Raw genomic sequence first — 18041 nt, 5'->3', positions numbered from 1 at the left:
GCAATTTTGCCATTCGTTTAACGCGGTCATCAAAGCGACCATGAAAGCCTTAGCGTGTCTTTCCATGACACTAATCGCGCTCCCCGCCCGCGCTCTCGCGGGGCCGGACGACCATGTCGAAAGATCTGTAGTCGCCCTGGACTCTGTCCTGGGCTCTACTGCCGCGGTTTGGTCGGACGGTAAAGAACCGCCCGATACTATCGACGATAGTTTGCCCACAACCCACGAAAGCGACGCCACTCCTCCTTCAGCCCCTGTCCCGGCTCCGGGTTTGGACGTCCTGGCCCCCATCATCGATGCCTCAGACCCTGGCACTGATGCCGCTGCCGTCGTCAATCCTGGGGTCGACTTTCTCGATTCAGACTCGGATTCATTCACGTTCGGCGTCCCCGTTCCGTCCGTCACCGAGTGGTACTCCCGGGTCGACGCAACCTCGTTTGTGTTGGTCTCTAGCCAGGTGCCCGACTACAAGACCATCTCGATCAGCGCTACCGACGCCGCCCAGGCCAGCCGGATCTGGGAGTGGATATCCGCCAGCACCGGCTCGGCGGTTCCCACGGAGGCCTGTGAATCTTCATCGTTTTTACCAGAGACGCTCAGTCCCGAGGGTAGCTTCGACCCCGTTCCCGCACCGGCTTCGGCCGATATTATCGGCAGCTTCGATCCTACCGTTGATCCCGTCCCCACCAGCACCCCAGCCAGTTCCGATCCGGTAGTTGCTCCCTCCTTTTCCGACGTGGTGGGGACTGTTGATCCTACCTTAGCGTCGAGCTTCTATGATGAACCGGAACCTACGACCAAGCCGGTGGTGTCGTACACCAAGGCCCCGGCTCCGACTGTTGTCGCCGGTGCTGGAAGATCTAGGAGCGTTGGAGGATTGGCGGCGGTGTTGGTGGCTGGATTGCTGGGTGCCATTCTCCCGATGTAGGGATCGGGAAGAGACGATGGGGAGGGAACGGCGTCGTGTAGTTATACCGGCCATGAGAGATTGTCTCCCTAGATTCCCGACGGTGAAATGATAAATCGTGGCGCGTGGATACGGATCTCCGTAATGCAGACCAAAACCCATTCCCTCCCTTCTCAATTTAGCTTTGACGGGTTTTCGTATCGTGAATGCAAGCAGTGAGATCTTTGGCCCCCAACTCGGTTATTAGATCTGAGCCAGGTTCATGCGCGTTGGATAGCCGAGCGGTCCGGCCAGTCCAGGGTGCGGCTACTGCCAAGAAAAGTTGGGTTGCAATTTCGTTTCTGATCCTTCGAGCGCTCGGGGCCGTCGGTGTCACGATAATTACGGAGTACGGTACGCAGTCGGCGCGCCTCACAGCGTGCCAACACGAGTTGGGGGCCGTGGCTAGTTACCTACCTAGTAGCCTAGTAGGTCACAAAAACTCGACCCGCCCATAATTAACCACAACATGGTCAACTCGTCCCCCAGTTCCCATTCCGACCCTTCATAGTTCACTGCTCATCCCTCAACCAATGGCCCCACAGAATCGATCCGCCTTGGAATCCCTCTCTCCACTCAACATGAAGCAAATCATGGTGTCGCTGACGGCAATGAGTTTTGCGCTCACGCTAGTAGCGGCGCAGTCGACGGGGCTTCTGACTCTTTTCCTCGTCGATTCGGAACCACTGTCCCTCGAAGCGTCCGCCGTCGCCGTCAATACAGTGGGCAGCGGGCTTAACGCGAATGCCGTCACTACGCTTGAGGTGGCTTGTCCCACGGCCGCATCGCCGGCTAACGACGATTGTCGGGCTGCTGGCATCTACCCCGCGCAGGTCTTCCACACACAGGGCTCCGTCTGGGGCGGCACGACAACGGAACCGTACGACGATAGCACGACCACATGGTACTGTGCGCTTGGAGGGTCGGAGCCGACGCTCACCGCTGCATGCAACAAGACCATCGTCAGCGGGATCGAGACGGTCAGCGTAGTCGCCGGGTACGACAATTGTTACGTCGCGGCCCATCAGCGGCCGATCGTGGTGACGGCAGGCCTGGAAAAGATCAACCCGGCGCACTTCATGGATCTAGAGGCTAGCGAATACTTGTCCATCCGAAGCAGCCAGTTGTCCGAGGACGGATGCCCGTCGAGCAAATCCCTCATTTGGCCTGGTACGGTGTCTCGTTACTCGACCTCTTCTCCTCGTACCGGTACGTCGTCGTCGTCAACCAGAACGTCGGCATCGCCAAGCGGAACACCGTCGTCGTCGTCAACAATAACGGCAGGGCCTGGCTCGGGGGTCTCGGGCACGAAGCCGACACAAACACAAACAGAGACAACCCTCGCTGCCTCGACGTCATCGCCCAATAGCGCGGGCAGTACTGTGCAGCTGCCATCATTGGCGTTGCTGGTGGGGGCAGGAATGGCAGCCGCTGCAGGCTTCATGATCGTGTAAATAAATGGAAGCAGACCAACCGACTCGGAATCGCGGGCGGTCGGGGGACAGGGCCTCTTGGTATTTATGTACTTAGTTGGAATACAAAGTCAATGCAAGCTGGAAGTTCGGAAACAAAATCATCCACCACAGCACTGTAACTACAGGGTCTCGAGGCCTGTGTTTGGACTGTTTTAGTGGATCGCTCCGTGGGTCTATTTGCCCACCCCAGGGCTCGCATCAAAGCCACGTGGCGGCCCGCTGGCTTGGGCAATCTTTAACTCGATCAGTGCGGCATGGTCCCATCCCTCATGTTCGTTCTTCAAGCTCTCATCAACACGCCAACTTCAAAAACCACATCACCGCCCGCATTTGTCTATGCTAGGGCCCCGCATGGCGACACGGGAAGACCCAGGAACCAAGACGCGGGCTCTCCACGGCGCCTCGGTGCTGATCTTATTGCAGCTGGTTTCGCGGGCCGTCACGTTTGTCGCGAACCAAGTCCTGCTGCGCTTTCTCACTGCCCAGCTACTTGGCGTGTCGACACAACTTGAGGTGTACTACCTCTCGGTCATTTTCTTTGCTCGCGAAAGCTTACGGGTGGCTGTACAGAGACAGGACTCGCTTGATTTCCCCGCCGGCAACAGCAAGAACAGACTAAAAAAAAATGGAAACCAGTCAACCCAAGCGGTGGTCAACCTTGGGTATCTCGCGATCGCCCTTGGTGTTCCCCTGTCGTTCTTGCTAGGTTATCTTTACCTCAGCTCCGTCAGCGCCAGTACACTGGCAACGGCTCCCAACCTCGCTGTATCATTGTACATCTACGGCCTTGCCGCTATTACAGAGCTGCTTTCGGAGCCCGCTTTCGTGGTCATGCAAAACCGCCTACAGTTTGGGACCAGAGCCGCCGCTGAGTCTATTGCTACCTTTCTACGATGTGTAGTCACGCTGGGTTCCGCAGTTTGGGGGTCTGACCGCGACTTTGGCGTCCTTCCGTTCGCGTTGGGCCAGTTAAGTTACGGTGCCGGGCTTCTGGCAGTCTACGCTTGGCATGGCGCTGGACTGGCAAAGAGAGAAAGCTTCTCTCTCTTCCTGCGGCCTATCCCGGATCTCCCACCCAAAACCAGTCGAGAAGAGAAGCAAGGCAGCACGATGTTTATTATGTCGTATTTCTACCAGCCCGCCATCCAGCTTGCATCCAGCATGATGACACAGAGCGTGGTGAAACACATTTTGACCCAAGGCGACACGTTTCTCGTCAGTGTCCTCTCCACGCCGACTGCGCAAGGCGTATACGCCCTCGCAAACAACTATGGTGGACTCCTTGCCCGGCTCGTCTTCCAGCCCGTCGAGGAAAGCAGCCGCAGTTACTTCAGCCGGATTCTTGCCCCATCGACGTCTACCACGGGTACAGCAATGATAACCACGGAAACCCACGGACCGGCGGACAATCTGGAACCCAAATCTAGACCCGAAGTAACACTCGCGCAAGAAGCAAATGCCACGCTCCAGTCCCTGCTCAAGTCTTACCTCCTCCTCTCTCTCGCCATTACTACTCTCGGCCCAACCGCCGCCAGCCCGCTACTTTCCCTTGTCGCAGGCCCCCGATGGGCCGACTCCGACGCCCCGGCTTGCTTGGCCGCCTATATGTGGTACATCCCTCTGCTCGCCCTCAACGGCGTTGCTGAAGCATTCGTGGCATCGGTCGCTACGGGGGCGGAGGTGCATCGCCAGAGCGCTTGGATGGGCGTGTTCACGCTGGTGTTTGGCGCGGCTGGGTTCATCCTTCTGCGAGTGCTAGAGTGGGGCGCTATTGGATTAGTGGTGGCCAATGGGATCAACATGGCGTGCCGAATCGTTTGGTGCGGTGTGTTTATTCGGCGGCATTTTGCACAAAAGGGTGTTGGGTTTGAACTGCTGGGCGTGCTGCCCTCAGCGGGATCGATGTTGGCCGGGGCGGTGGCGTCTCAACTCGTTAAACAAATCGTCGCTTCAGGGGCACAGGGCAATGCAAAAGCGGCGTTGATAGAGCTAGTCAAGCTGACAGCCGTCGCGGTGCCGTTTGTCGTTGCGGTGTAAGTTGACGCAACTAGCCGTGGCTTCAGTTCGTTTCCCGCTAATCCTTTCACAGCGCGTTCTTCGAGAGAAAGTTTATATTCGCCACATATCAGGCCATTCGTGGACGAGGCAAATCCATTTCTTGAACTGGAGAGGATTCAAGTTCTTGTCTGGGGACCGCGAAGGCTTGGCATTAACTGGGAATTACCGGGATTCATCTAGCAAGCTGATCGTGCGGCTGTCACCCCAATCATCGTCTCATGTTGCGAGTAAATATATTGAATTATAAATCCGGTTTGATATCATGCCGGTCCATGACGGCAATTGATGTGCGGAATAATAAACACCCGGGAGACCTACTGGAAGCGTACCCGACCCAGAAGCCGCCTAAAAAGATGTAATTACTTTAGCTATGATCAACCGCCGCATGCCCAACCCCAGAGCGGAATATAATATACCTGTGTAGGTTGGATTGAACGCACCATCGGCAAATAACGGTGGCAGGAAGGCTTCCCTCTTATATACAACCCCCACCGCTGCAACCACTCCATCACCCAGGGTCCCCGCATGTTCTGATTTCCCCCAAGCCAGGCGTAACTTACCATCACCATGTTATCCCGTCTCCCATTCGCCGTAATTTGGACCTCCATCTTCTCTATAACTCCAATCCGAGCAGCCTGCACCCGAGAGGACCTCCTCACAACCGCTGCCCAGTTTGTGGCTGCGGTCGAGGCCGGTGACCTAACCTCCCTGCCCCTCAGCGCCGACGCCACATACCAGGAAAATAATGCCCCGGCAGCACTAGACACTACCGCCGTATTTTCCCAACCGCTCAAAATAGACCTGTCACGCTCCACAGCCGATACGGTGGAATGCGCAAGCTACACGCTAGTCATATCCGCTTCCGGCGCCACCCCCTACGTCCTCGCGACCCAACTCCGTCACCCGGAGGGGGATGCAACCACCATCACGTCAATCGACACCATCGCGGCAACAACAGGCTCGCTTTTCTTCGACGCCTCCAAAACACTCGGGTACATACACAATAAGTCATGGGCTGAGATCGAGGATCCAGCGCAGCGACCCAGCCGGGACCTCCTTAAACAGGTCGGCGACGCATACTTGGACATGTGGACGGATGCCAACGCGGCCGATACAATCCCGTGGGGTACCAATTGTGAGCGGGTCGAGGGCAGCTCGTACACGCGCCCTTGTGGGGAGCAATTGCCGCACGGTGGGAGCGCGCAGAGGAATGGAAACCGCCGGTATGTCATTGATGAGGTGGTGGGGAGTGTCGATGTGTTGTGCAGTTTCGATTCGCTTGGAAGCTTGCCGGATAGTCATGAAATCAGGGTTGAGGGAGGCCTGGTGAAGTATGTGCATACAGTCACTGTTTGAAGGTGGGAAGGGAACGAAGGAGAGCAATGGCCATGTTCGCGAATTAGCTAAAAGTTACGAAATTTTACACCGGCAACTCCACGCTGCCCATGGTATCTAGTCGAAAGTGATCTTCGTGCCCTTCTTGCTCAGGTCCACATCCTTGAAGAAAGCACCATAAGAGTCGTGCGCCTTCTTCTTGACAGTCGTGCCGAACTTCAAGAGTTCTTCCGGGACGGGTTGGTTGGCGCCTCTCAGGATGTTGACCAACCTGAGAGATGATGTTAGCACGGACAACTAGCAACAAGGTCATGTTATACTACTTACGATCCTGAGTGGGCCTTATCATGCTCAGTAAACAATGTGATGGCTTTGCCCGTCTTACCGGCGCGCCCAGTCCGTCCAATACGATGGACGTAATCCTCGATGGTCAACGGGAACTGCGCCCGGTTAGCCGCCTCCCTTCTACTAGCTTTATCACAAGGGATCTTACCGTGACATTGATGACGAGCTTCACCTCGGGAATATCCAGTCCACGAGCAGCCACATCAGTGGCGACGAGGACGGTGGTCGAGCCCGATTTGAACGCCTCAAGACTATGGGTCCGTTGATCTTGTCGCAAGTCGCCGTGGATGCTGGCCACGCGGACCCCTCTCCTTTCCAGAAATTGCTCCACACGGACGGCCTCTTTCTTGTACAAGCAGAAAACCAGTATCCTGTCGTTCTTGGCACTACCCTTTTGCGCATCCCTGAGCAACTCGAGCAGGCGCTGCTCCTTGCCGCGCGGGTCAACCACCTCAACCTTCTGCTCGATGCGGGTGTTGGCCTGCAGTTCAGTAGACCCATTGCCCTCACCATCCTCGCCGGCACGTGTGCGGTTCCCAATTGTGACCTTCACAGGCTCAACCATGAACCCCTCGGCGAGACCGCGGACGTTCGTGGGCCAAGTAGCCGTAAACATGAGAGTTTGACGCTTCTCGCGCGGCGGGCAGCCGCCGAGAATGAGCTTGATGTCCTCCTCGAAGCCCTTGTCCAGCATACGGTCAGCCTCATCAAGAACGGCGAACATGACATCGGAAAGCGATACGCAACCCTCGGAGAGGAAGTCCTTCAGCCGCCCCGGCGTCGCGACAATGATATCCGCCCCACTGTTCTTGCGCAGCAGCGCACGTTGGTCGTCCTTGGACGCGCCGCCATACAAGCACACCGCGGAAAGGCCGACAAGCGACGCAAGCGACGACATAGCGGCATGCGTTTGCATCGCCAGCTCCCGCGTTGGGGACACTACGACGGCACGCGCGTAGGCGGTCCGGTCGCCCTTGGAATGCTTCGTTTTGGGGCTGGAGGCTAGTGCCTCAATGCAGGGTAGAGAAAACGCCATCGTCTTTCCCGACCCCGTCTCCGCAATACCAATCACATCGCGACCGGACAGCGCGAAGGGCCAAGATGCCGCTTGGATTGGCGTAGGCGCGGTAAACGTCGCGAAGGGGTTCTTGGAAAGCAAGTTGGAGGATGGAAGCTGCGAAAATTGAAGAATCGGGCGGAGTTTGGCGCCAGTCGGGTCCAGGACAGCGATCTCTTGCTTCTTGAGAAAGTTATCGACCTGCTCTTGTGGAACAGCCTCGAGCGTCCGGGTCTGGTGGTAGGAATAGGATGCGCCGTTGCGATGGATGGTGCCAGTTGCGACCGCCGATGTGCCATTCGACGTGTCAGTCTCGTTATGTGGAAGCGGGGTCGACTTCTCCAAGGTATCGGTGTTCGGTTTCTTCTCTTTCTTCTTTTTCTCTTTCTTCGTCTTCTCCTTCACAGGCTGAGCCTTTGATTCTGCCGTGGCATCAACTTCACCCTCCTGTCGCTCGGGGTCTCCGTCATTTTCTAGTGCCTGTTTCTTTTCCTTCTTATCTTTCTTGTGTTTCTTTTCTTTCTTTTGCTTCCTTTTCTTCTTCTCGACTTTCAATGCGGAAGGGTCGCTGTCGGCTGCGGTGCTGGCGTGGTCATCGGTCTTTACTTTCTTCGCAAGTCGGGCGCTCCCGTCCTCGCCCTCGTTTCGCGCGTGTTTTTTTCCAGTCGACATAGTTATATATACGAATTGACAAATCGCGGGAAACGGGAGAAAAAAAGAAAGTGAAAGGGCTCAAGCGCTAATTCGCTCGCTACTTGTCAGGCGCATTCGGTGAGGATCTCGAATCGCGAAAGGTTGGAACATGAAGGCTTGGGAATTTTCCCGAGTTTTTCTTATCGATAAAGGCCCTACCCCTGGCATCCATCATCCATGGTCGTCAAGTCGAGGGATAACTCTCCCGACAAACCCGTCCTCAAAGACAGCAACGCAGGAAAATACCACACGCTGTCCCGGAAGTGCAGAGCGGCACTACGCTACTTATTCCCATTTCAATACCTGCATCCCATATATTTATCCAGTCCTCCGTAAATCTTCCTTTTCCGGGGCAATACGCCCCTATTCCCCCCACCTGCACCCGTCCCGTCATTCGCCCCGCAGGGAAAAGAAGTGGCCTGTGCTTCTGTGTACTCATTTTCTTACCAGACTGGACATTACTTCGCTCAGCTTTCGCTACACAGCTCTCCAGTAGCAGCTACTCCAAGTCTCTATCCCGCGACGAAAGATTGTTGCATAGCGATTGCTACAGAAAAAACGCGACAACAAGCTTACTCTGTCCTCTCTGAAACAGGTCGAAGCGCAACGCGTTGGCGAACCCATGTACGAAGTGGTTAGGTAGGGGGAGTCCATCAACCCAAAGTCGTCTGAAGGGCCGGATTCCAGCGTCAACATTAAGGCCGAGCCTGGATATACCTAGCATTCACGGTACGGAAGGAGAAACACAGGCATTCAGAACCATTACGAGCCACAACCCCACCGCTTTCAACTGTGACGAGTGCCAAGTGTCGACCTCAAGACGACGCGGAAGCGGACAAGAAGGCCTAGAAGCAGTCGGAGCCGTCTAGCGCGAGTCTCGTCGGATCGTCCCATCCAATGTTATCATCGCGGCCACTTCGTTGCAGCCGTCAACGGGCGGTAACTCCGCCCGCGCGCCAAATGGAACTGTCAGCCATACGTCATGGATGAGAGTGGGCAACCCAGCTCGCCGCGGCCTGAGCTCAGCGACAAGGAGCGTGTATTTCAACCCCTTCTTCCATGATCCAGAGTTCATTTGGGCTCTGCTGTCTTTGTCCCCTATTATCCAAATACCCTGTGTGATAACTATTGGCTCTATCATGAACTTCTTGAAAGGATCTCGTCTTACCGTCCGCATCGGCCCGAGGGCCACTCGGTGTTTCTCAGCCACAGCTATCCGACCACTGGCAACACCTACGGGCCGCTACCCACCCAACGATACGCGTAACACAAATGACCCCGTGGACGACATTGACCTTGTGTTTGACTACCCATCTGAAAACCAGACCAGCCATCAAAAGGAAAGGCTGGAGACCTCTGGCCTCGACTACCGCTCGGCCATGCCTCACCCGCCCAAGCCTAGCCTGGGTCAACAGACTCCTGGCACTGGGCAGATGGGTGAAGGGATTGGTGCTACAGATAGCAACGTCAAGTGCGTTATTTGCAGCGACGTGACTCTGATCGGGACATGCAACTGACTTGGGTTGCTACGCAGATTCAGGTACATCGGTCTTGGTGCCATTGGCTTGGGCGGCCTTTACATGATGATGCGGCGTCCCCCCCAGAAAAAGAGCTCCCAGGCCCAGGGCAGCAACATGACCCAGCCTGGCGACATCGCTGCGCAGAAGCCGGCCGGTAGCGAAGTAGAGAAGATGCTTGGACGAGGGAGGTAACTCCACGTAGTGGCGAAGGAGCTGGGCGAAGGGGTCCCACATCATTACATTCATTTTTACTTATCACTCATAATCATCGGAAAATCTCCACCGCCAATTATAAAATCTTTGTAAAAAAAAAGCATCAACAATGTTTGTCGTGTCAACATTTCACACGTAGAAATACCCTCACAGCACCTGACACCAGTTTCCGGTCCGGTGTCTCCTTCGCTGGTTGCACGGACGGTACGGTAAATTTAATATCACCTAGGCTCTAACCGCAGCGCCAAATAAACATTAAGTGACCGTCAGGGTTATTTGTTTACCTCCCGAATTTGCTGTCCCTCGCGCGAGCGCTCCGATCACGTCTTATGTCGGACACAACGCCGTGTTCGACCTTGGCTTATAAATTTGGAACACGACTCAAAGATGGCCTAATCAGCTCGTAATCCACGCTTCATTCTGGGACAGGCGGTGTCGAGGCATGAAACTTTGTCTCACACAAATCCCACGGGATCGCCCAAACCTCCATCTCGCTTCACTGTCTTTCCGCCAGAAATATATATTGGGCTCCTTCTGCACTCATTAACTTATTCCGCAGTCGAAGCACCACCCCTCAGCCCCGTCGCGTTGGGTCACCAATAGTCGTGACGTTCCCTACACTACGCAACACCGCCTCCTCACACTTCACGGTCCTCGCGTCGACAAAATGGTTTCGGCAAATATCACCGCAGTGCTATCCTCCTACATCACGGCGCTCCATATTCTCCATAACCGTGGGGTCCTCGATGGGTACGGCCATGTTTCTGTTAGAAACCCTGCCAACTCGTCGAACTTCTTCATGATGCACCAACTAGCACCAGCATTGGTCTCCAAGCGCAATGATATTGGCGAGTATCGTGTAAGCGACGCTGAGTCGGTCGACTCGAGCATCCCAGCGGGGCCCATGGAACGATTCATTCACAATGAGCTTCTGAAACAATACCCGGATCTGAATGTGGTACTCCATGGGCATCCGAGTGCATTGGTTTCTTATGGCATCAGCCATGTTCCTCTCAGAGCGGTCAACCATATGACTCCTTTCCTAGGTACGTGCGATTTCTGATGTCGCAATTGGTAAAGTTGTTAACACCGCGGTAGGAACAAACGTGCCTGTCTTTGACATCACCAAACACTACCTTCCTAACGATAAGCAAGACTTTCTGGTACGCAACCAGCGCCAGGGAGCTGCGCTAGCTGACCAGTTCGGCTCCTCAACTCGTCAAGATTATTCTTCCGTGGATGAAACTGCAACTGGGAGCAGCCGTTACCCATCACACAACCTTATCTTGATGAGATCACACGGGTTTACCGCGGTAGCAAAGGACATCAAGGTGGTCACTTTCAAGGGCGACTACGCGGTAGTCAACGCTGAGATCCAGTCTGAGGCTCTGAAACTCCACCAGGCCTACGCAGGCATGAATTATGGGGCCGGCAAGGACGGTCTGACATATCTCAATGAGGGGCAAGTTCAGGATAGCTGGGAAACCGAGATCGAACTCGTGGGCAAGACTTGGGATTTGTGGGAGCGGGAGGTGAAACTTAATCCGTTGTACGTGAACGAGCTCGACTCGGGGAAATAGAGTCGGAGCTTCGCAAGGGTTCGCAAATACGAGGATACCTGGAGCCGGGCGTTGCGATTACATCGATGTATTTTGGCATAGCTCGATTGTATTGCACTATACTGAGTGGGTTACATTTTGTTTTGTGAATTGGGATGGCAACCAGCAGAGGAAAAAGTGCTCAAGGTCAAGGCCAAAAGTCCCCAGCGAGACATATATCAGTACCTTAGGTCACTGCGCGGCCAGATCAAAGCGACCTGCCCTGATCTACCCCAATAGGAAGGGAAACTACCTACCCACTTAGCCGAGGTCAAAAGCATTCCATCGTGGGCGAGAGTCTATCCCCATATTCAATCTTAGTTTTATTCCACCTCGATCTCCTCTAGCTAGCAAACCAGTAGTCCGTGTTCCTGGATATCCCCCTGTAGCCCCCGTAGTCCCGTACGCAGCAAGCTCGTGGGAGTTAAGATCAGAATCGTCAGGCTGTCCCTCCTCAGGCGAGATTGGTCTGTCCCACACAACCCCGGCTTCCTCGGCTGCCCGTCTCTCGTCGTCAGATAGCTCATTGTCGCCAAGCTCCCCTGCTGACCCAAGTGACTCGCCAGAACCGCAGCAGGCGCGTGTTCTCTGGGTCACAATATTCCTCCGGATCAAAATCTTGAAGGGCTGCCGTGAGCTCGGGCTCGAACTCGACCAGTAGTTCTTCCAACGGGGCAAGGCAATTAGCATGCTCTTCTTCAATTTCGTCCACTCCTCGTTCGGCTTCAGTTTCGTTCGTCTATACGACCCATTTGTTCTCTGCCTCAGTCACGCAGGCACCCACGCACTGCAGCCCACCAACGGATTTTCTCCCCAAGACACCACTCACACCTAGGTGCCGGCTCACCCACCGCTCTTTGGCCCGCTTGTCTAACTCAACACCGCCTGTCGCTCGCCCCATCAGACGCCCCAGCCATGCATCCGACGGACACGCAGGTTCGGGAAAATGGCGGGCATGCACCGAAATCTCAACAGCGCGTCCGCGAATGGCAAGGGAGTCAGATGAAGCAGTGATTCGGCCTTGCATTCCGCGACGACGCGTCCATGGTCGGTCCGCCCGGCTGCACCGCCGCACACTTCAAGGTACCCCGATTGCGCCGTTGCCCTTTTGATCCGGAGGACCTGGTATTCGAAACCCGCCTCGGCGGCGGCGCCGATGGATGCGTCCGGAAGGTCCGCCTCGGCAAAGAAAGGCCCTTCGCTCTCAAGATGGTCAGTGTTAATTGTTAACGTGCCTCACCTCGTTGCGTCTCTGCTTCGCTACCTCTTGCTGACACCCACGCAACCCGCCTCTAGTTTTGGGACTTCGAGCCGCCCAAAACCTTGCGATACTGGGGCGTGCAGCGCGAGTGCCAGAATGCCGCCCTGCTCCAGATGATGGAGACCGCCGTCGAGCAAGCAGTTGCCGCCCAACGCCCCGTCCTAGTCATCCCCGACCCAGCTTCCCACGACGATGCGAAAATAAACCAAGCAGCCTTCTGCGACGAGGGCCGACAGCACCAGCCTCAGCTGCCAACCCAACAGTCAGAGCTCTTAGCCACCGCCATTGGTGCTTCTCCTGAGTCCGGCGCGGCAGGCGAAACCCCGGCCGCGATGCCAAGTGTCCGCGCCATAACGAAAATCCCGCGCATGAAGAAGTGCTACGGTTGGTTGACCCTTCTCCGCGGCCTGTTCGACGGGACTCCTTCGTGGCTACGGCCCCCGTGCCTGACCTTCGGCATGAAGCTGAAGCGCTTTATGCAGCCCGATCAGGAATACCCAGCCATACTGTACGAGTACGCCGAGGACGGAGAGAACGACCCGAGCAAAGTGCAGGAAGCTCTGGACTTTTTTTGGCTGGCCGGTTTCAGCGCCACCATGTCCCCGCTGGCGAGGAACTGGAAGAGCAATGTGCTGCTTGACCTGAGCGATATCGTCCCTGCTCGAGGCTTTGGCTGGAAGGAACGTTATTATCAGCCGAGAAATGCGGAAATCGTGCTTTCAATAGGAGCGGGCCTGAATGAGGAGGACTACGGCTTCGATGGGTACCGGCCGCCCCCCGAGGTCGTGGCCCGTGCCATGGCTTTGAAGTACAGACCCCAAGGACCGCCTCCGCCGCCTCCGCGTCCATCTTGGGCGGTGCGGGACCGCCATGTTGTGATGGCGGAGCGACGGCGCATCAGGGGGCTTTCCCGCATGAAAACGCCCCAGGCCGTAAGCGCCGAGGCGAGCCAGCCCACGGCGACGATTGAGCGTGCCAAAACAACCGAACCCACAGGAACGACCGAGCTGTCTCAAAGCAGCCCCAGCAGCAGCACCATCTCGGGTTTGATGCCCAACACGTCTCCGCCCTCGCCCAGCTCGAGCGGTGAACGTTTCGTCCCCAGCAAAACGAGGACGCCATTCGGCTGCCCAAGCTCGGGCTCGCCGGGAGGGCCGGAGGATTTGACCGTTGATCAAGGGTCGATGATATTATACCGCTGCCTCAGCGGTGATGAAGGGGGCATCTCGTGGTATGACGATACACCTTGCTCGTCCTCATCTGACGACAACGAGAACAAGTCGGAGAAGTAGCAAGACGAGGCCGGTCGACCCGCCCGGGCCGGATATGGTGCCCTGTCAAGGGTCTCGCACTTGTTGGATCAACAGGCGTCTTTCTGGGAGGTGGCGCCGTCCACTGCGCCGAGTAGACCGGCCAAGGAAGTCCCTCCACCGCTTCTGTAGCAAATCGAGATGGAGTTGCCGTATCACCGTCCCATAAATGACGTCATACGGTACCGTCGGCCCTGACTTAAAGAGGAAACCGGCCAGTCGCCACTCTGTCAGTCATCCTGAGTTCATCCTGCTGTAGCATGGCACTCCCCACTAGGTTGCCGATAGTAAGCTGCTGGCTGAGGAGGGTCTCGATTTGGTCGAGGTGCGCTGGTATGCCCTGGAGCTGAGGAAGGTCGGCGTGGAGTTCTCGAACAGGAGTCCCTATTGCTACGGGTTCTGTCTGGACGGCGATGATACCCGTTGACAGGCTACGAAAGTCGATTCGAGCACGGCTAGCTTCTCTGTACCGGCTCGTGATATGGAACTGGTGTCTTGTTAATTACTAAGTGGCAGCCCTGAGAGGCTGGAACCTATGTACATTCAGAGGGCCTATAAAGCTAACTGAAGCGTCGTATTGGTGTTATGTAGCCTTAATCCTAGCTGCTCGATCTGCGGCCGGCTAAACTGAGAGCGTAGCCTTTTTTCTCAGATCCTAGATCTTCTCTCTCCCTCCAAACAGCAGCTGGTCGGGCCCCGGTGAGCTGGGCTATCAGATTTTGCAGCGCCTTGAGCTCCTGGCGGCAAGAGTCGAGACAACCATGCACCGCAGCGGTTGACGCCTGGTGTGCCTATTGGAGTTGAGATAGTGATCCTTCGACGACCTGCAGTGCCTTGTCGAGGCAATCGGTCTGGTGTCTTGCGTAAACGATGTCTTGCTCACGGCATTTTCAAGGCGTCAAGGTACGATGCGACGACCTGGACGCCTGGAGGCCCGGTGAGACCAGGCCCGTCGCCAAGCCGGCGACGTAGAGCGGATCTGCCATTGTCGGTATAGAGGGACGCAACCGGAGGTCTGTCGGCAAGACGTTGGGAGATCTGGGTTTAGGTATTGACTGCTTGGGAAGCACGGGGGACCTGACGCCGATGCCCAATCCTGCCTCGACACAGATGGGCAAAGAGCTTAAGAGCCTTGCCGTCAACCTGTAGCAATCTGCCAATGAGAATGAATGTCTTGAAAGGGACTGTGATATATCAACTTCCAAAACTGCCCAGGCTATATAACTAGTCCATTAAGTCAACCAAAACGGGTTTTCCTTCTCCCCGCACCTCCGAGAACCCTCCCGTCTCCCGTGTCCCCGGTCCCGGCACGCCGCCCTTCCTCCACCGCCCCGACGAGTTGCGCTGCTTCCCTCTCTGTCATCAACAATCTACTACCGCAATCACCGCCGCCTCCGCCGCCACCATCACTGCCACCGCCATCACCACCACCACCCAGCGCACCTGGCATCCCATCTCCAGTATTCCCATCTCCAGCATCCCACCTACCCCAGCCCCCTCCCTTCCCTCATGCCTCCGCAGCGGTACAGTCACCGCCGCAGGCGGCGGGCGCGGGCACGCGGAACCGGCGTCGTCGGCCCCCTCGTCGCCGGCGTTGGGCACCACGCTCGGGTAAAGTGCGTCTAGCTCGGCGAGAGTGCGAGTACGCGCGCACAGTCCGCGCGTGATGGGGTATGGGTGTTGTGGTGGTGGTTTAGTGGTGGTATTAGTGGTGATATCAGTGGTGGGTTCGACGACGAGCATACACATAAGGATGAATTCGAGTAGACGGTGGAGGGGGGTAGAAATGGATAGGTGGAGGTAGAAAGAAGGCACTGTTAGTTTTGGGCCTTGGCTCCTGTTGGATTGGCCGGGTGGACCTCATGAAGGGCACGCCGGCACGGCAATTAGCTCAGGTCGTAGGGTTTAACAGTGTTGGTTCGCGTTGATGGCGATGACATCGACCACCTGTGTCCTCCTTGATTGTGATTCTCCTGGTTGTTCTGGTTGCGACCTGCTAGCCAGGCACGCCAGGTTGGTGTTGGAAAACTAACAGCCACGGGACCCGGTTACAAGTTGCAAGAGGACCTTATAAGTAGCTGAGGATTCCGGGCGTTCGGGTGTAGTCTAGTCGTGTCAATTTATCACTATTAGCTTCGTGATAGTTGTTAAGGGCTATTTCTTATCCTAGGTAGCGAACCCGTCAACAATACAAACTTGGAGGCCTCCCGACATTAGGGGAGCCTTCCGGATTAGGTGCTCGGGGGCGAGTAATTAGATAGCTCCATGAACGCATCCTGCAGGAAATGACCCATTTTATTGATATGCCCCATTGATATGTTTCCACCTGAAAGCTCTGGAATCCCTCAACTGCCGGGTAAACGGCACGAACAAGGCAGCCTGACGAACGCAGACCTCTTGGCCCATTCCAACCCCCCTCTTGCACAGCCTCATTGGGCTCATTTTCAACTACCCACAAGGAAAACAATGTCGATTGTCAGCGTTCCTTATTTAAAAGCAGCAGGGGTGCTGTGAACCTTTATAATATCAAGACAAACTAATTAGTTATATGTTAGTACTTACATCCTAACGGCACATTTGAACAAGCTAACAACGACCCCCCAAACCCTGAGAAATTCTCAGACCCCACCTCATTCATCATGGGCACGCTTGCAACAGTGGTTAGTTTACTCCTACAAAATAGAAGGTCAATCAGTTAGTTCGACACCCGAACTCGAACTAACAATTCGGCCCCCATCGTGTAGTGGGATAAGTTTGTCGATTACCTCGGCCGGTTTCTGATGCACGCTACGAACTCTGCGGGTATGTACCTTTTTAACCTAATTTGAGGTGTAGCAATCATCTAACGCAACACAAGCTGCGGGCCGGGCGAGCAACTCGGGGACGGTTGATGGCAAGGGTTTTGAAGGACCGATCTATGGTTCAAAACGCCGCGGTCAGGGGCAAGGATCACCCCCCCAGGCATCAGATGCGTGAGGAGGCTCACAGTGGCTCGTGGATATGGATGTGGGTTTGGTGTTGATGCGGCATAATGGAGCGCCGTTTTACTTTCCTTACCTATTCTTTGTCATAATAGCCCGCCCAGGAAAGCGGTTGCTTTACTTTAGGCGCAAAGCACTAAACCATTTGCAAGCCTTATGTTGTCTCATGAGCTGAATGATTATCTGCCTATTGGAGCCACAAGCTTTGCCCACGTCACAGCATTGGCTGTAAACTGTGGTAATTAGGTATCATCTTTAGTTACCATCCCATACATGAGATTGAGGGCTAATGGGAAGCGCGAGCCTGAGAAATGATTAAATGGCAAGGGACAGAAAAGTTCAGCTACGAGTATGAGCCACCATGTACTGCCAGCCTTGGCCTACATGGAATCCGGTGACACTAAAGAGGGGAGGCGGCAGATGTGACAAGTGATTAGAGGTTAAGCTAACAGAAGAAAAAAAAAGACGATACATGTGGCCCGAAATAACGAAATCAAGGAGACCAACGAAAACAAAAACGCCATACCAGAAGATGCAGGCCCTTCACCGTTCACTATCCGCCGGACTGTGCCAACCCAAAAGCAAAAGGACAGAACACGCCCATTGGTTCTGCCACCGTAGATTTCCGAGCGTATTACCTCAACAAAGCGCCTGAAACTGCCAAACGATCCGCCGCGATATTTCCAGGGTCCGTGTCGTGGCCCTTGACCCATATGAACTGGGTGTGTCCACCATGTGACTCCTTTTCCTCAAGCTTGTCTCGGATTAGTTGGACGAGATCCTGATTCTTAACAGGCCCATTTGCGGTCTTCCAGCCGTTTCTCTCCCAGTTGAGGTACCACTCGGTCACACATTGGATCGAGTACTTGCTGTCAGTGCGAATCTCTATGTTCTGGCCGAGCTCGGTGGACTCGAGTGCTCGAAGGATGGCGGTTAGTTCAGCGCGCTGGTTAGTCTGCGGTTCGCCCTCAAGGCGCTCCGAAATATTCCTGGGACAAGAGATCGTTGTTAGGTCGCAGGTTTCGAACGAAACCATAGCAAGGGGGGGATTGGTGTGGGGGGTGTCTACGAACCTGGGATCATCATCCCCGAAATAAACCCCGACGCCAGCAACTGCCCCGACTCTGCCGTTGCCACGAGAGCTTCCGTCGGTATAGACGACTAGCACAGGGCTACGAGAAATTTGTCCTTTTGTGGTCGTTCGTTTTCTCTTCGCGGGCGGAGCTTGAAGCTCCTCTACTTCATTATC

General features: G+C 55.4%; 10 protein-coding genes across 10 annotated transcripts; 7 read left to right on the top strand and 3 right to left on the bottom strand.

The window, feature by feature from the left end:
* Window positions 1–40: 40 nt before the first annotated feature.
* Window positions 41–928, top strand: C8A04DRAFT_29695 (uncharacterized protein; the record flags this gene model as incomplete). The annotated part of the gene is made up of 1 exon (XM_062781103.1): window positions 41–928. The coding sequence occupies one exon, from the start codon at window positions 41–43 to the stop codon at window positions 926–928; it is 888 nt and encodes a 295-aa protein (XP_062636109.1).
* A 629-nt stretch (window positions 929–1557) lies between these two features.
* On the top strand, window positions 1558–2400 carry C8A04DRAFT_13030 (uncharacterized protein; the record flags this gene model as incomplete). The annotated part of the gene is made up of 1 exon (XM_062777556.1): window positions 1558–2400. One exon carries the CDS (start codon window positions 1558–1560, stop codon window positions 2398–2400), a length of 843 nt encoding a protein of 280 aa, XP_062636108.1.
* A 372-nt stretch (window positions 2401–2772) lies between these two features.
* On the top strand, window positions 2773–4583 carry C8A04DRAFT_13029 (Rft protein-domain-containing protein; the record flags this gene model as incomplete). Its single annotated transcript, XM_062777555.1, has 2 exons — window positions 2773–4454; window positions 4511–4583. 2 exons carry the CDS (start codon window positions 2773–2775, stop codon window positions 4581–4583), a joined length of 1755 nt encoding a protein of 584 aa, XP_062636107.1.
* Window positions 4584–5046: 463 nt separating this feature from the next.
* Window positions 5047–5835, top strand: C8A04DRAFT_29692 (uncharacterized protein; the record flags this gene model as incomplete). The annotated part of the gene is made up of 1 exon (XM_062781102.1): window positions 5047–5835. One exon carries the CDS (start codon window positions 5047–5049, stop codon window positions 5833–5835), a length of 789 nt encoding a protein of 262 aa, XP_062636106.1.
* A 96-nt stretch (window positions 5836–5931) lies between these two features.
* C8A04DRAFT_38108 (ATP-dependent RNA helicase dbp-3) lies at window positions 5932–7888 on the bottom strand (the record flags this gene model as incomplete). The annotated part of the gene is made up of 3 exons (XM_062784116.1): window positions 5932–6085; window positions 6142–6254; window positions 6308–7888. 3 exons carry the CDS (start codon window positions 7886–7888, stop codon window positions 5932–5934), a joined length of 1848 nt encoding a protein of 615 aa, XP_062636105.1.
* A 1160-nt stretch (window positions 7889–9048) lies between these two features.
* Window positions 9049–9621, top strand: C8A04DRAFT_38107 (uncharacterized protein; the record flags this gene model as incomplete). Its single annotated transcript, XM_062784115.1, has 2 exons — window positions 9049–9380; window positions 9450–9621. 2 exons carry the CDS (start codon window positions 9049–9051, stop codon window positions 9619–9621), a joined length of 504 nt encoding a protein of 167 aa, XP_062636104.1.
* A 688-nt stretch (window positions 9622–10309) lies between these two features.
* C8A04DRAFT_38106 (class II aldolase and Adducin N-terminal domain-containing protein) lies at window positions 10310–11222 on the top strand (the record flags this gene model as incomplete). The annotated part of the gene is made up of 2 exons (XM_062784114.1): window positions 10310–10688; window positions 10741–11222. The coding sequence occupies 2 exons, from the start codon at window positions 10310–10312 to the stop codon at window positions 11220–11222; spliced, it is 861 nt and encodes a 286-aa protein (XP_062636103.1).
* Window positions 11223–12284: 1062 nt separating this feature from the next.
* C8A04DRAFT_29688 (uncharacterized protein) lies at window positions 12285–13793 on the top strand (the record flags this gene model as incomplete). The annotated part of the gene is made up of 2 exons (XM_062781101.1): window positions 12285–12452; window positions 12537–13793. The coding sequence occupies 2 exons, from the start codon at window positions 12285–12287 to the stop codon at window positions 13791–13793; spliced, it is 1425 nt and encodes a 474-aa protein (XP_062636102.1).
* Window positions 13794–14010: 217 nt separating this feature from the next.
* C8A04DRAFT_38105 (uncharacterized protein) lies at window positions 14011–14797 on the bottom strand (the record flags this gene model as incomplete). The annotated part of the gene is made up of 6 exons (XM_062784113.1): window positions 14011–14214; window positions 14247–14298; window positions 14377–14438; window positions 14492–14602; window positions 14636–14685; window positions 14719–14797. The coding sequence occupies 6 exons, from the start codon at window positions 14795–14797 to the stop codon at window positions 14011–14013; spliced, it is 558 nt and encodes a 185-aa protein (XP_062636101.1).
* Window positions 14798–15173: 376 nt separating this feature from the next.
* On the bottom strand, window positions 15174–15560 carry C8A04DRAFT_29687 (uncharacterized protein; the record flags this gene model as incomplete). Its single annotated transcript, XM_062781100.1, has 1 exon — window positions 15174–15560. One exon carries the CDS (start codon window positions 15558–15560, stop codon window positions 15174–15176), a length of 387 nt encoding a protein of 128 aa, XP_062636100.1.
* Between the last annotated feature and the right edge of the window lie 2481 nt (window positions 15561–18041).

Source organism: Dichotomopilus funicola, assembly GCF_033296635.1.
Source record: "Dichotomopilus funicola strain CBS 141.50 unplaced genomic scaffold C8A04scaffold_41, whole genome shotgun sequence".
NCBI lineage: Eukaryota > Fungi > Ascomycota > Sordariomycetes > Sordariales > Chaetomiaceae > Dichotomopilus > Dichotomopilus funicola.
This window is presented reverse-complemented; position numbering and strand designations above follow the sequence as displayed.